General features: G+C 37.4%; 1 protein-coding gene across 3 annotated transcripts in view; it reads right to left on the bottom strand.

Moving 5' to 3' along the window:
* EYA1 (EYA transcriptional coactivator and phosphatase 1) overlaps window positions 1–17464 on the bottom strand; it is a 360536-nt gene that overhangs the window by 143445 nt on the left and 199627 nt on the right. For all 3 annotated transcript variants that reach the window (XM_059394706.1, XM_059394705.1, XM_059394707.1), the window contains one exon: window positions 702–779. In XM_059394706.1, the coding sequence (XP_059250689.1) occupies window positions 702–779 (78 nt within the window). The remainder of the gene's footprint in view (window positions 1–701; window positions 780–17464) is intronic.

Raw genomic sequence — 17464 nt, forward strand, 5'->3', positions numbered from 1 at the left:
TTTTAAGAAATACATCTGATAGAATTTTTTTTTTTATTGAAATAGTCCAAGCTGGGTAATTTGGCAAATATATAATCACAACCTCACCATTACTTTATTACCACAATGACTTTCTTATCAGTAATTTCATTAGCAAAGACACGAAACTTGGATATTTTGTTTGTTGGAGGCAAACTTTCCTAATGTGAAAGAGATAATGTAAATGAATGTAATGTAATGCTAATGTAAAATGAACTTAAAGACTGAAAGCTGCTTTATAAAGTTTAATATAGATCTATAGTTGACATGACACTTACTTAGGAGGATGGTTTGATTAAATCTGCTTAAAGAGTTAGCAGAAGCCAAATTTTGCCTACCTAAACTTGTGTAATTGGAAAAAACCATACAAATGAGGGAAAAAGGGCAGGAGTCATTAACATAATAAAGATAATTTAGTAGAAAGAAATATGAAAAACAAAACTCCTTTCGATTTTATCTCCTTTATAGGATATCAACATTTTCAGCAAATACTTTGTAACATTGGATAAAAACAAGAGAATTGCAGCTACAGGACTCTGAGTAAAGCTATTTACAATTTTATGCTATATACACACATGCATATACACACATACATATACACATAGAGATATATTTGTATATATAAATAAACTAAGAAAAACTATGTTTTGTATTAATGTGAAAATCTAATATTTATTCCTTACCTGAACCTGAGAAATTGTCTAAAGACCCGTCTGCTGTTGTTGAAACTATTTCACTGCTGCTCATTGGCTCTGTTTTAACTACAAAAATAAACAACATATATGATATATCCAATTAATAGTTATTTGTAAAGGCATGATAGAGAAGTTATATTCAAACGAGTTACAAGAAAGTCATTTTAAAAACCAGTCTTTCAATATTTGAATGTAATTCAGATTAATACTTAGAATTTTTTGAAAAACATACACATTAACTATTTAATCCCTAAGGAAACAACCCATTATAACAAGCTACCCTTTGAAAGAAACACTTTAGAAGTAGTCAAACTCATTACCTTACATATTAATTGAATTGCTTATTTACAAATAATTTATCTCTTCAAATTTACATGATGAGGATGTGAGAGTGTTTCCTTGGTTATGTAGACATTTTGCCAAACAGAGCCCAAAGGGTAGAATAAAAAGACTTGGAGTAGGAAATAACGCTGGTAGGTTTTCACCATGCTTAAGGACAGGCACAGGCACAGACAAGCATGTGTGTGTGCACACACCTACACACCCATACACACATACAAACACACACTCTCTTGGTTATCCAATATGGCTAAAGAACAGAGTGCTCGGTTTAATGGGTAATTATTACCACTCAGCCAAACCTGGCTGCCAACATGTCAATATCTGATGTACACTTAGTACAAAACCACACTAAGTGTAAATGAGGCAGAAATTAACTTTTTCATTCCAAAATAAAACAAACAGCAGATAGTTTGTGGAAAACATTTTGATCTTTAGTAAATTCCTTTGTAGCTATACAATAAAAAAATTTAGATTTATGTTGCAGGTTTATGATAGCAACCCAACCCATTGATATAGTGATGGTATTATTGACCCTATTAAGCAAATAAGCCAGATCACAGAACACTTGTCTTTTTCCCTAGATTTAGTTTTGCTTTGTTTTGTTTTGTTTTAATGAAGAGATAGCATTATTGCTTTCCTTAGAAACAACTGGTGAGGTGCTATCATTGGAATCTGTGGCTCACTTTGTAGACATTATACATTCCCACTAACGGGGTTTCAGAAAAAAATGCAATAATACCTCAGAGGCTACTTAAAAATCAGTAACATGTTTTCCAAAACAAGGTCCTACACCAAGAGAATATTTGGGGTTGATTCTCATGAATATGTACATTTTGAAATGGGAAAGAATGATGGAAAAAAATGCAGCTTTTTCCTTCTCTCCACAGTGCCAATCTCTTACAAACATCAAGCAAAGAACAGTCACCCTCCTTGACCCATGAATCTTCTACTAATGCATAATGAGTTTTCAAATAGACATTATAAATAGTTGCAGCAGATAGTCACTTCCAAAAAATTAATTATTTAGACTGCTTCTAAACAAAGTTGAAAAATAAAGCCCATGAGCCTACTGGGAATCACTCCAACTGATTGTTTTAATGGAGACCAAACAATAGTGTAACTGTTGTTAGAATTCTTAGTTGATGCTAATAAATTCTGACATAAGCCTGTATTTCCCTTTTCTCTTCACACCTCCAGGCAATCGAATGACCTTGCTCTTCATAATCATTATACTGCCATAGATTGTGGAAAGCAGGTCCTCTGGTGAACAGCTCCAAAGTATCCTACCCAGTTATCCACATCCTATCTAGCCTTCCTGAAAGAACTCATACAGTGCCCTGTACCTATACGGCAATAGCTCTATTTTACACTCTGTACTGGTCAGATTACCACAGGGATCTGAACTCAGAATCAAATACCATATACCGATCAAAGATGAGAACCAGGCCCAAGGAGAAGAGGTCATGTAAAGTGCCTACTATTGTCAGACTACAGACATTATGATTAATTCTTTTAAATAATTCCCTAAGTAGGTCTCAGAGCACAACTCACAAACTCCTTAGTTGGCTGGGTACTGCCTTCTTGTTTCACATGCAAAAATGGAAACCAAAGGTATAGGAAAATTGCCCAACATCATAAGTGGCAGAAATAGAAAATGATTTTGGATGTTTTCAAACCCAAGGTTTGAAGAAATGACAATACTTAGCACTGCCCAATAATTAGCACTATTCTACAGCAGAGCAAGGAAACTAAGGTACAGTGCCACAGGCTGTGGATGTAGAAGGAAGTAAAACCCCAGCAGTCCACACCCTCCTCTAGAGTGTTAACACTTTCAGGCTAGTGCACTCAAAGGAAGATCTCAAGTAGAAGCTCCATGTCCACTTGTCCGAGAAAATGGTGAAGAAGAAATTTTCTAGTTGTACAAGATGTTAGCCCAGGTTACTTCTAAGTCTTTGCCAAATCTAAGATCTATAATTCTATAGATTAGACTATAAAATTACTTGGTGAAAGCTTGACTATGCCAAAACCACTCCTACTCTTATACTCCAAAGACTTACCCTAGCTATTCTCCATATTATTAGCTTGATCAAATATAGCTTCCAGTCCCAGGAGACATATTCAATTATACTTGAAATTCCATTAAAAATAGGAAGGAAAGAAAGAGGATACTTTTTCTTTTAGGCCCCAAGTACATTGCCTTTTGCCATTGTTCAAATATACCTATCTATTCTCTAAGGAATAAAGAGTCCATTTCCTAATGAATCCAATTTTTTAAAAGGCTCTGTTGAAGAGGATACACATAAAATAAGTACCAGGATATTCATGATTTTTATCAGGTACTGGAATTGAATACTTTGATCACCAGGGACCTGATGCTAAAGAGCCTGGAGGTTTATTGTGATGTAAAATAGTTTGACTGAAAGCCAGATGAGAAGAGACAACAACTTCCCCTGTTGTTGTCAAGCATACACCCACCAGAAAGTTAAAAAGACAAGACTAACATCCAGCCACCAAACTACCAATCCTCACAAGCACTATCACATTTATAAATATGCTGTAGATGATGCCATAGAGCGAGCACCTCTCCAAGGCTTTGAGTTTAAAACACCACATCCTCAATTTTTTTTTTTCCCAGTCTTAGAGATTTAAGGTACTGTTATATCTGAAAACAATGATCCCATCTAAGCCACCTATCTGAAAAGGAAAATCTATGAATCATCTATGTTCTTCCTAAATAGCTATACATTTCTCAGGGTCTTTGGGTGGCTCAGTTAAGCAGCCGACTCTTGGGTTCAGTTCAGGTCATGATCTCAGAGTCCTGGGATCAAGCCCCAAGTCAGGCTTAACACTCAGCAAGGAGTCTGCTTGAGGATTCTCTCCCTCTCTCTCTGACCCTCCAAACATCTGTGCACACGCTCTTTGTTTCGCTTGTTCTAAAATAAGTAAATAAATCTTTAAAAATAAATAAATAAATATACAATTCTTTTATCTCTACTGTACTTTTTCTCTCATTGCAGGATTTCAGTGTATTAGAAAGCAGAACTTTTATTCTCTTCTGCCCTCACTCAAGAGTCTCTTTTACCATTCAAGTCTTCAATCTCCATCTGATACTTTAAGCACCTACTCATCTCTAAAAAATATTCAGAAACTCTCCTTTACCTCTTCAGTTTCCACAACCCCCACCCCAGCTCTTGTGCTCAGCCATGTACTGTAGGCCCGCACTATACAGAGTAACCTGCTACTCCCCAGGGGTGCCACAAACTCCCATCCAACTATGCCTTAGAGCCTTGATTCCAGAGTCAAAGACCAGTTATCTGCTACACGCCTTTATAAAAGTTACTTGATCTCCAACCTTAATCATCTCACTTACAAATTTTTTTAAATGATAGCTAGATTTCAGGAATGCAGGAAGGATTCATAAAAATGTATACAAAGTACCCGGTAGAAAGTAGGAGCGGAAACTGTATTTATCATCATCATTAGTAGTGGCAGGATTCTGCTACACTGAATGCCTTTCTCCTGGGGAGTAGTACACCTGGGAGCAATAGCAAATACAGATTGTTAAAAGCACCAGCTTCAGAATTATCAACTGAGTTTCAACCTAGCTTTGCTATTCACAGTAAAAACCTGGAAGTTACTCAATTTCTATGTATCTCAGCTTCCTCATCTGTTAAATGGGGGTAACCTACTCATGCAAGGATAAGAAAAAGAAAAATGCTTAGAAATAGTGGAGTACTGTCCAGTGGTTTACAAATCATTAACCCAGTCCAAAGGCCCTACTTATATAATCATTGTATCATCAATTAAGAGAAATCCAGGTTTTATGGGATAAAATCTACTATAAACTTTATTTTTCTTTTTTCTTTTTTTTTTTTTAAAGATTTTATTTATTTATTTGACAGAGATCACAAGTAGGCAGAGAGGCAGACAGAGAGAGAGAGAGAGAGAGAGAAGCAGACTCCCTATTGAGAAGGGAACCTGATGAGGGACTGAATCCCAGGACGCCGGGATCATGACCTGAGCGGAAGGCAGAGGCTTAACCCACTGAGCCACCCAGGCGCCCAAAATCTACTATAAACTTTAAAGTTAAGCTTATCCTTTGGAAAATAAATTAAAAAGATAAAGTCAAGCGACTTACCTAAGATCCACCATGAGGCCACTTTACTCAGGATGGCCAAAATCAAATCAAGATAACTTAAATGTAATATAAGAACGTAGAATTAATTGTGATTATATAAGAAAACTTACACAATAATCCCCCTTCCTCTGTGGAGGCTATGTTCCAAGTCCCCCAGTGGATGCCAAAAGCATGGATAGCACCAAATCTTACACATACTATGCTTTTTTCCTATATGTATGAACCTATGATAAAGTTTAATTTATAAATTGGGCACAGTAAGATTAACAATAGAAAAATTATAATATACTGTAATAAAAGTTATGTGAATATGGTCTCTCAAAATATTTTATTTTACTGAACTCACCCTCCTTCTGATGATGCAAGATGATCAAATGCCTACAGGATGAGGTGAAGTGAGGAAAAGGACGTAGGCATGTGACACAGTGTTAGGCCATTAGAGACCTTCTGATGATAGGTTAGAAGGACTGTCTACTTCTAGACAAAAGTTGGTAGAACCAAGGAAAGCAAAACTGCAGATAAGGGGGTACTACTGTACTTCCGTCACTATAATCTGTATAGACAGTATCTGAAGAAACAGGCTAGCAGGAGGATCATGATGTACATGGCAATGGACATCGAGGTTTCTGGAAAAAAACATGGGCTTCTCTCTCTAGTACTGTTTAGGGGGAATATACTGTAACTAGCTCATGTAAAAGATAAGTTGGTATTCCTTGACCAAGAATTTAAGTGGAGACATCTATCAGACCATTGGAGCTTGGTGACATTGCTATCAACGAACCCATTACAGCATGATTTGCATCAAGCAAATTCTGGTTATACTTTGAATGTTGTGGCTATATAAATAGTCTCCAGAAAGACGATGGGTTGATTAGAGGAGTCACATGTTAAATCCATTTGGTTAATTTTTTACCATAAATTAAGAGTGCAGTTAAAGGGAGTTCACTACCAAAGGATAGCTTTGCCTACTGGAGTAGGAGACAGCCTTTGCGTTATGAAGAGTCTGCCCAGGATTACACAGTGAAGACATGAGCCCAGGTGAGCAGCAGATCCTCCCCCAGCAATATCTAAGCTAATTCTGTAACTTTTTTTTTTCACACTGTAATAGCATAGCTTATCTTCACTTGGCATACACTTGGTCTTCCTTTCTATTTTGTTTCCCATTATAATGATCGAGAGCATAAAAAACCCAGTTCACTACACCTCTACTAACCTCTGATTCCTTCATCTCTTATATTTTAAGGGGACTGGACTTCATTCCCTTTTGGTTATTTTAAATGATTCAGTGACACCACTGCCTAGAATTGTATGACCTCCAAGAAACGCCACCTTTTACTTCTTGCATTCGCTCACTTATACTGGAGTTGCTCCTCAGAACATTGTGTCTTTCCAACTTCATGGCCCCTGTCTGCAACTCAGAGCTTCCACCTTAGAGTCCCGGGTCATCTTGTTTTTCCAAGCATCTCTGTTGCCAGCTCTAATCCTAGCATTGGCAAGCCCTTGCTGTGCACTCTTCAACTGCTATTCTGGATGGTTGAGCATGGCAGAGGAGGCCACAATATGCACGCTGACCAGATTTGTTAAATTTATGCTTTCCATGTTCTTGTGAGACATCTTGTTACTCGACAATCTCCCTTTTACATTTTTTGTGCCTGAGACAGTTTCTGTGGAGTCTTTTCCACTTTCTTCAAGCCCCAATCCTCACCTCATTCCCCATTCTCTTTAGCGCATGCCCTTACCAACTATCTTATAAAGAATGTTGAAGCTACTTTAAATCTTTCAGTGATCTTCCTGCAACATCTCCCAGTTTCCTACTGGTTAATCTCAATGGAAGTTTCCTTTCCTGTCATAGGATTTGACCTCTTAAGCCTTTATTCATATCTCCTTTGCAACAAAACTTTATTATTTGATCTCCCAGAATCTTCAATAATTCCATCTCAAGAGGCTACTTCCCTTCTACCAACAAAGACAGGTCTCAGGTATCACCTTGTGCCTCTCAGAATGGCTAGAATCAAAGACAAATAACAAGTGTTGGCAAGGATATGGAGAAAAAGGGAACCCTCATGCACTGTTCGTAGGGATATAAATTGGTGTAGCCACTGTGGAAAACAGTATGGGCTTCCTCAAAAAGTTAAAAATAGAAATACCATATGGCCCTGTAATTCCACATGTGGGTATTTATGCAAAAGAAACAAAAACACTAATTTGAAAAAATATATGGAACCCTTGTGATTATTGCAGCATTATTTATAATAGTCAAGATATGGAAGCAACCCAAGTGTCCATGGATAGATGAATACAGGAGATGTGATATGTGTGTATACAGACATATATATACATGTGTACATACATACATATCTAACATATACATATATTTACTCATGTGCAGGTTCTTGTAAAGTTTCTCTTTTACAGGACACATGTGGTTATGTTGTTCTGAACAAAGTAGTCTCTGGAGAAGATACATTAACATAAAATAGTGTCTACTTTCTCTGCTTGACTTACTTCGCTAAGCATGATACGCTCTAGTTCCATCCATGTTGTCGCAAATGGCAAGATTTCATTTCTTTTGATGGCTGCATAGTATTCCATTGTGTATATATACCACATCTTCTTGATCCATTCATCTGTTGATAAGGGGGTGGGATTATGGACATTGGGGAGGGTATGTGCTTTGGTGAGTGCTGTGAAGTGTGTAAACCTGGTGATTCACACACCTGTACCCCTGGGGATAAAAATATATGTTTATAAAAAATAAAAAATTAAAAAAAAATAGTGTCTACTATTAGAATTCTGTTTATTAAAAGAGGACCCTGCTTGGAGCCTTCAAAAGAGAGGTAAATTACATGGATTTGAATAATAATGCATGGGGAACAACACTCTAAGGCAAATACTAGGTACTGCTATACATAAGCCTTAAAAGAACCCTTTTAAAAGCTATACTGCATAAGACTATGCTGTATAGATAATATAAACTTGTGGGACAACACACACACAAATTACTCAGCCATTAAAAAAAAAAAAAAAGCTGAGATCTTTCCATTTGCAACCACATGGATGGACCCAGAGTATTATGCTAAATGAAATAAGTCAGACATAGAAAGACAAATACCATATGATTTCACTTATATATGGAATCTAAAAAACAAAACAAAGGAACAAACAAACAAAAAGCTGAAACAAACCTGTAAATGCAGAGAACAAATTGATGGCTGCCAAAGGGGAGGGAGGTAGGCATTTACAAAACGAATGAAGGTGATTAGGTAATAAAGGCTTCCCGATGTGGAATAAATGAGTCAAAGGAATATAAAGCCCAGCACAGGGAATACAGTCAATGGTACTGTAATCATGCTCTATGGTGACAGATGGTAGCAACACCTGTGGTGAGCATAGCGTAACATGCAGACTTGTCAAATCACTATGTTGTACACCTGAAACTCACTGTAACATTTTGTGTCATGTATACGCTAATTTAAACAGCAGGTTTCCTTAAATTTTTAAGTCTTCCTTCAACCATGATACTTTTCTCCCTTCTTTCATTACCGAGTTTCCTAAAAATTTGCCCTGAAATCTAGAACATCTTTTCTTTCTTTAGTATTTTCCATCATCCCTTTATAGCTGCTGTTTTACTAAAAGGACTTTCCTAATTGCCCACATCATACTTTTCCCAGTCCTGGTTTTCCTTAATTCTTTTACAGAATGGGCCTTTCTCTGATTCTCTTATCATTGACCAATACAACACGGCGACATTTTCCTGCACCCCCTTAGATCTATCTCCTTCTCTGGATTTTCTCCCCTCTGCTTATTCTGTGGTTTTTTAATTCTATGCTATTCTTACCTGTCTGAATGTTTCTCTAGTCTTTCCTTGCCAGAGGTTTAAAAAATCATCTTTAGGGGCGCCTGGGTGGCTCAGTGGGTTAAAGCCTCTGACTTCAGCTGAGGTCGTGATCCCAGAGTCCTGGAATCGAGTCCTGAGACAGGCTCCCTGCTCAGCGGGGAGCCTACTTCCCCCCCGCCCCGCCTGCCTCTCTGCCTGCTTATGATCTCTGTCTGTCAAATAAATAAAATCTTTTAAAAAAAAAATCATCTTTACGTGAGGACTCCCAAATCTCTATCAACAAGCCCATCTTTTTCACGGGAATCAATCCCCACATCCCACTTACCCAAGGCTCTTGCCTGGATCAGTGTGGAACTCAACCTACTCAAACATAAAATCTTCATTTTATTCCTCTGTAATGGTCATGTCACTTAAACGGAAAGTTTCCTTTTCGCCCCATGTTCTCCCAGATCCCCTCTCCTCAAACCCTACTGTCAGGTCTACAATTTCTACCACTGTAATCTTTCCCAACCATCTTTTTTCTAACTTCACAGCCACTATCTCATTACTTTATATCTCTTCTCTTGTAAAAGTTGGCAATTGGCCGTTCTACTTTAAGCAGATGCCAATCTCTCTCCATAGCTTAGATTTGAGTGAGTCACTCGTTGCTCTGAGGTTTTCAGCTCTCCATGTTCTCCTGAATTAAGCTAGCAAGTTAGATCACTTGATCATGTTTTTAAGCCCCCTTATACATTCTAACACCAAGATTTTTGTTGTTGTTGTTGTTTTTTGTTTTTGCTTTACTTCCTATTTGTATAATAACTAGTGACTTACAAGAACACAAAAGTATTACAAAATACATGGTCACATCTAATTGTCCTGACTTTTCTTTGTGAAACTACTATTATCCCATTTTGCAGATCATGAAACATAACTGTACATATTCGATATTTAAACCAAACTGGCCTACTGAGATGCTTAATACATCCCCAAACCCATGGTTTTGCTAATGCCTTTCCCTTTAACAAAATTTCCATCTGACTAAATCCCATAGTTCTTCAAGGTTCAATCAAAGTTGCAACTGCTTTGCTAAGTCTTGCTTGATCTACTACTCAGAACTGATTTTCCTTTTCTTGAGGTACTAAATCTGAGTTTTTACCTCCTTTAGAAAATACATCCTATTCTACCTCATTTTACATTTCAGTCTTATTCATTTTAATACATTATAAATTTCTTTACGGTAGGAGCTACTTCTTTTTATATCCCTATAGAACTTAGCAAAACACCTGACACATAGTTGAAACTCAATATTCATTGAGAGAATAAGTAAAGGTAAAAATGTACAACTGACTTACATCTGACTTTATACTGCTAGGCCCATTGCACAGAGCAATTAACAATAATACTATATATGCTCAAAAGTAAGATGACATTTTATTCCTCCCAAATTATCATCAGCAATATATGTGCAGGTTATGTGCAGGTTCTTGTAAAGCCTCTCTCCTAAGACATGTTGTTACATTATTTTGAGCAAAATAATGGAGAAGACACATTAACATAAAATAGTGCCTACCATTGGAATATTTGTTTGTTAAAAGAGGAATGGGACTGGATCCTTCAAAAGTGAGGTAAATTATATGGTTTTAATGATAATGCATAGGAAGGGCACCAGAGTGGCTCAGTTGGTTAGGCAGCTGCCTTCAGCTCAGGTCATGATCCCAGGGTCCTAGGATCAAGTCCCGGATCAGGCACCTTGCTCAGTGAAGAGCCTGCTTCTCCTTTTCCCTCTGCCTGCTGCTCTGCCTACTTGTGCTCTCTATCTCTGTCAAATAAATAAATAAAATCTTTTAAAAATAATAATAATGCATGGGACATAACCATTCAAAGGCAAATATTAGCTACTGCTAATATACAGACCTTAAAAGGAACTTATAAAAGCTACACTGCACAAGACTATGTTGTTTAGATAACAAATATAAACTTGTGGGACAAAATAGAAGCATAACCACCATAATATTATGTTACTGTTTGGATTCAATGACAATATCACTCATGGATTTAATGAGTACTCATTCTCAAACCCTGAGGCAGAAGTGCAAATGTAGGCTTTTGAAAATTGTGTCAAATGATGGAAGTGGCATCAAGGGATACCAAACGCCTACGTGAAGAGAATGAATAAAATGAAGAATGAATAAAATGATTACATGAAATAAGAAAGTGGAAAACAGAAATATTCCTAAATTTATACATTTTATGTGATACTTTTTAAAGACATAGTATTAAATTAATAAATATTGTAAGCAGCCACTTAACCATTTTTTATCTAAAAATGTGTACGTCCATGAAGCAAATGTGTTGCTTTGGGTAGTTCCCTTTTGGAAAACGAGGCATTCCTTAATAAGTGCATGTTGGCGTAGGATTGCTATCCCTCCAAAATTTTATAGTTCGAGCCACCCAGGCTCTTTTGCCTAAAAGACATTTCAAAATGTCACACCTTATACAACTTTATGAAAAAGCAAGCAACATGTAGAGACCACAGTTAGAACCTGAGTGTATACAGGGCCCGTAAGAACGGTCAGTCAATTTCAGAACCTGTTATTCACGGAAGTGTAGCACGTGCAGTCTACTGGAGCAGCACCATGCAATGGCTTCTGCAGGGTTGATCCTTTTTAGTAAAAGAAATGCTGCATGGTAAATGATGACGGCTCCTTTGAAAGGTCTCTTGAGACTTCACTTTCCTTTTCTGAGACTCTCCTCCTTGCCACTCGAGCTCAGATCCCTGACCCATAAAATCTGGGCAGACGACATGAGCCTCTGTAGCACTGCTCACTTCTCCCCCATTCCAGGCTTTCCTTGAAATTGCTGCAGATTAATACCTAAAACACTTTCACCCTATCAAGCCCTTGCTCAAAGTATTGCGTGGCTTCTCTACTGGCTCTAGGATGAAGTCCAAATTCCACAGTTTGGCTCCAGCTGGCCCTTCCACCCTTATCTACGATCAATTCCTTCTTTAGCTCAACTAGTCTCCTCACAGTCTCCCAAACTATCCTACCTTTGTTCAGATTGGTCCCTCATTTCCAATGCATTCCATCTCTTCTCAACCTATTCAAATTCTACCCATTTCCCAACACTCAGCTCAGATTCCATCTTCTTCTTGAAGCCTGGCCAGACCTCAGCAAGCTGAAGAGCTCTTTTTCCAAACTCTGAGAGCACTTTTGTTTGGATCAGTGGCTTCTAACCTTGAGAATGAAGCCCTCTTTCTAACACCAAAATATTTCGGAACATGAATGACAGACTACTTTTAATCTGCTGATTGAGAAAGCGCATAATGACAAAAAACCGACTGTGAATTTTCAGACATGAGAACGTGTATTTTAATGAAGATAACAGAATGTCCCCCTGTGAAAAAGAGTTAAACATACATGTGGCCTGTTAATTTCCTCATCCTCAGACAAAGCTTTTTACACAAAAGCATTTGCAGAACTCAATACTAGCTCTACAGCTCCCAGGGATCTCTCAGCCACACATGGAAAATTCTACCTTCATAACTCAACTGACATTAAGTGGGAGCTTTGAATTTGGTCTCAATTTTCAAAAAGTCTTGCCTCCCCCAACCAGACTGTGATTTCCTTAAGGCAGCAGTCATGTCATATACTTTTTTGTATTACTGCTAGATTCTGGAATAGTTCTTTGTACAAAAATAAGACAAAACAAAACAATAAATATTGTTTTTTGTTAATGTTTCCCTCCTAAGACACGTTATTTTTTTTTTTAAGATTTTATTTATTTATTTGACAGAGATCACAGGTAGGCAGAGAGGCAGGCAGAGAGTGAGAGGAGGAAGCAGGCTCCCCGCTGAGCAGAGAGCCCGATGTGGGACTCGATCCCAGGACCCTGAGATCATGACCTGAGCCGAAGGCAGCGGCTTAACCCACTGAGCCACCCAGGCGCCCAGACACGTTAAGTATTGTAGGTTCATCTTTTTCACCAATATTTTATTATAACAGTTTTCATATATATAGAAAAGTTAAGGGGTACCTGGGTGGCTTAGTCAGCTAAGCATCTGTCCCAGGATCCCAGGATCCAGCCCCATGTCCTCCTGTTCCCTGCTGGGCAGGAAGTCTGCTTCTCCCTATCGCCCTGCTCTTGTTCTCTCGCTCACTCTATCAAATAAATAAGAAAAATCTTAAAAAAAGAAGTATATGGTGAATAGCCATAAACCAACCACCTGAATCTCATAATTAATATTACCGTATTTACTTTCCCTAACTACTTCTTACAAAACCATCCTATTTTTTACGCATTTCAAAATAAGTTGCATAAACAACAAACACTTCACCATTTACATCATCAATTAGAGTTCATGTGTTTCTGATTCTTCTTTCTGTTAATTAAGATGTATACATAACTCAATATACAAACTTTAAATGTGTCATGTAATGACTTTTAACAGATACCTACAGTTTCATTTTCAAAGTGGGATCTGTTTTGATATAACTAGTTTGTTATAATAATGGAAGCATAACACAATGGTATGAAAAGGTTGCTCTAATATTAAAAATTAAGGTAGTAATATTCTCAATTTATGACATAGGTGATATTTAACTGGAATTTTAGAATGGAAAAGGAATAATTTAAATGGAAGTTTATGTTTATTGAGCATCTACTATAATGTTGAGCATTGTGTTAAGTATTTTATAAGCAGTAGTTCTTTTGTTCCTCATGGTGAATTTATGAAATATTTATTACAACCAGTCACATTTTAAAAGATGAGGAAACTGCAGCTTAAAGGTATCTAAAAACTAGCCTAAGGTCACATAGTTAGTTTCTTTCTTTCTTTTTTTTTTTTTTTTGATTGCCATCTTCCAAGAAAACTTTAAAAAGTGAAAACTCAAACATTTTCTAACTAGGGCTTTATCATCCTTAATCATTGCTCTGATGGAAATCTGAACAATCAGCAAACTGAACAGCCATAGGAAAAGTCCCAGAATACCAGGGCACTGAATAAAACTGTATCAGTGTATGTTGCAAATTAGCGGATGGTAAAATAAACTAGTGTATGAAGATTGGAAGCAGATGAGCTGGCTCGGACTCAGAACCTCAATCATATCAATCTGGAAAAATGCTTTACTTGCCTAAAACATAATCAACCTACCAAATTTACATCTCAGATCATGCTTTTCCCCCATGTTTTCCCATTCTTCACCAATTGCAGGAGTACCCAGTACCCAACCCTTATTATGTATTAACTGAGCAAGTACTTGCTGAGCAGCCCAGGTACTCAGGGTACCTGTAACAGCTGTTAGACAGTGTGAAGGACCTCAGAGGAAGAGAAAATATCCCTCCTTCCATGGAGACACAGTAGCCAGTCCCAGCAGATTTTTAAAATATAATATTTCTAACTACTTAATAACAGCTTCTATTTTTTGAGTGTGTAGTAGATGCTAGGAAGTATGCTTAGTATTTTATTTTACTTTTTTTTTTTTTCTTTTAAGACTTATTTGAGAGAGAAAAGGAGCAAGCGGAGGACAAGGAGGGAGAAGAGAGAATCTTCAGCCAGACTCCCTGCGGAGCACTGAGCTCAACGCAGGGCTCTATCCCAGATCATGACCTGAGCTGAAAGCAAGAGTCAGACGCTCCACTGACCGCATCACCCAGGCACCACGATGCTCAGGATCTTAAATAGACATTGCCATAATACCATGATAACACTGCAACCTCCATTTCATAATGGAGAAAAAACAAGGTTCAGAGATCATAGATGATGATGATCCTGGAAATAATAATAATAATAACCAATGACTATTAATCACTTCCTAGGAGTCTGTTTTCAAAGTGCTTTATACCAATTCATGTAACCATCCTTGCAACTCTACAGGTAGGTGCTATTTTTATCTTCATTTTACAGACCAGGAAGCAGAGGCAGAAGAGTTAAGTAATCATTCAGCACCACACTAGCTAACTGGTGTATGGCAGAGCTCCTCTCAAAACCCACTTGTTACATTGTTAGTAAATAGCTAACTTGCAATTTTTTTTTTTTTTTTTTTTTTTTTTTTAGCCAGGGTTAGTCTGACTGCAAAATCCACATTCTCCCCATCATGCAATACTGCCTTTCTATATTTTTAATATTATGCCTTCTCCACTTTAAGGCAAACATCAAATGTAAATTTGTACTGAAATAGCATGTAAGTTAAGTACATGATTTCAGACAAAAATGTCCTCATAGCTTTTCACCTGGAATTTTTTCTCACCACCCACCACCCCTTGAATACAGCTGCAGAGGACCACTGGAGTCAATTTTTGAAACACAGACTCTACCATCTCACTCTCTTGGTTGTGAGCCTCTAGGTTGTTCAGCTCCCACAGGATTGAATCCAAACTTCTGAACCTCGTACATAAGGCCTTTCCTCATCTGCTTTGGGCCACTGTCTCAGCCCTGTTGTTTTTGATTCTGCACATGTCCCTCTCCAAACATCACACACACACACACACACACACACACACACATACAATACCCCCGAGATTAGGGTTATCTTTGCCACAGCTCTGCAATTCATGTTCTTTCTTCCTTTCTGGCTTGACACCCAGTGTTTTTCCACTTCTTTTTCAAGACCCAATTTAAGTATTACCTGTGTGCAGAAACCATTCTCCATCACCCCAGTCATAATTAGGTCCCCACCTCTCTGCATAATATAGCCCTTGTTATAAAGTATAGTGGTCATCTGATTATAGGTCTGCAAATCACAGTAGACTGTAAACTTCTCCTTGGCAATTTGATATCCAGTAAATTTCTAGGCACAAATCACCATGTATTCCTGGAATGAATGAACAATGTAATGCTGAATATACAGCGTGATACATACTCTATTTTTATAGATACATACATGCAGACTTTCTCACTATAGTATGTACATATCCTTATTCTTGAAATTTTTCATCTTTTAGAATGTTCACCCCAATCATGACTCCTTACCATCTTGTAAGGATACTAACCCTAAGTGTACTAACCACCTGATCTTTATATAATTCAGTCATTTCTTGGCCTATGAGGAAGTTGCTTCATTTTTCCTAAATACTATTACATCCAATAGGAGGAGTAGTTTCCATGAGTAAATGAATTAATTAGTACAGGTCAAATGCAAGTCAATTATAGAGATCGAATTCAAAATCAGCAGCCACGCTGACTGTAGATGTTGTCTGGATGGATGACCTATATAATGATATTATAAATTAGTCTGTGAAATCATCCTTTTCAAAATTTTAAAAACAGGCTTTAGATACTCACTGGATCTGTTAGTGCCTTTAAATAAAATGAATGGTTCTCTTCTCTTGTAATCACTTGCCTGCATTATTTGCTTAGTCATCTGGGGCATTCATTCAACAAATATTTGTTGACTGCTTAATCGCTGCCAAGACTTCCGCTAGACACTGAGGACACAGTAGTGAACAGGTCTATCCTTGCCTTTAGGGAACCTAGAGACTCTACTAAGCAAAACACATACAAATAGATGTTGCACTTCCTTCATTGAAGCATATGCTTAGGGTAACATAAAAATTTCTTAAGGCAGATAAATTATGTCAGTAAGAAACAAGTTAGTTGGCTATGGGGGAATCCACGTTTAGAGTGTAAAGAATGTGGGTTTTGAAATCATTCTCACATGAGAATCTCTTCTCCAAAATAGTTACTATGCTGTTTAAACTCTTTAAAATGAGGTACATAAAATGCCGATAAAACACGGTACGCAGAGGGTAGAACGATGTGCTTCATAAACAGTAAGAACTTGGTCGATTCATTTCATAGTCCTTAGCTTGTTAATGAGTATTCTTTCCACTCGCAATTGCCCTGAACAGTAACGGAGGCAATGATAAAATAGGTAAGCATTTTAGATTTTGATTCATTGTATGTAAAAGAAAAAAGTTTCCAATTTACCTTAAAGGGTGTACAGAAACATATCACCTTGGGATGTGTTTGGTAGAGTTCATCTACCTTTTTTTGGTATAATGAGATATCGTAGGCATGAAGTGAAATTTAAAAAGCCAGCCAAACCAACAAATTACTGTAAACATAACAAGATTTTACTTGTAAAAGGGGTCCTCAAACTTAACATAAGTCCTCAGCACAAATCCTTGATTATTTAGCAGTCGCTGAAGACAGCAATGTGTCAGATAACTTTGCCTACCCAAAGTAAGAATGGAAAATTTGTAATTATGTATTTTTTCCTATTATATTGTATATTTGGAGCCAAAAATGGAAAATGAGTCACTCGTGGACTTTACTCCAAGTCAGCAAAGTGGACACACAGAGACACACTTCTTTATCTCTATACAGCTCACTCCTGGGTGTCCTTGGCCATCGTAACAAATTAGGAATTACTTAAGGCAAAGAACCCGTGAGTGAAGGATTAAACATTTGCCAAATACTAGCACATCTTCCTGGAGGGAACCAGAAATGCT

Source organism: Mustela nigripes, chromosome 3 (assembly GCF_022355385.1).
Source record: "Mustela nigripes isolate SB6536 chromosome 3, MUSNIG.SB6536, whole genome shotgun sequence".
NCBI classification, from domain to species: Eukaryota; Metazoa; Chordata; class Mammalia; order Carnivora; family Mustelidae; genus Mustela; species Mustela nigripes.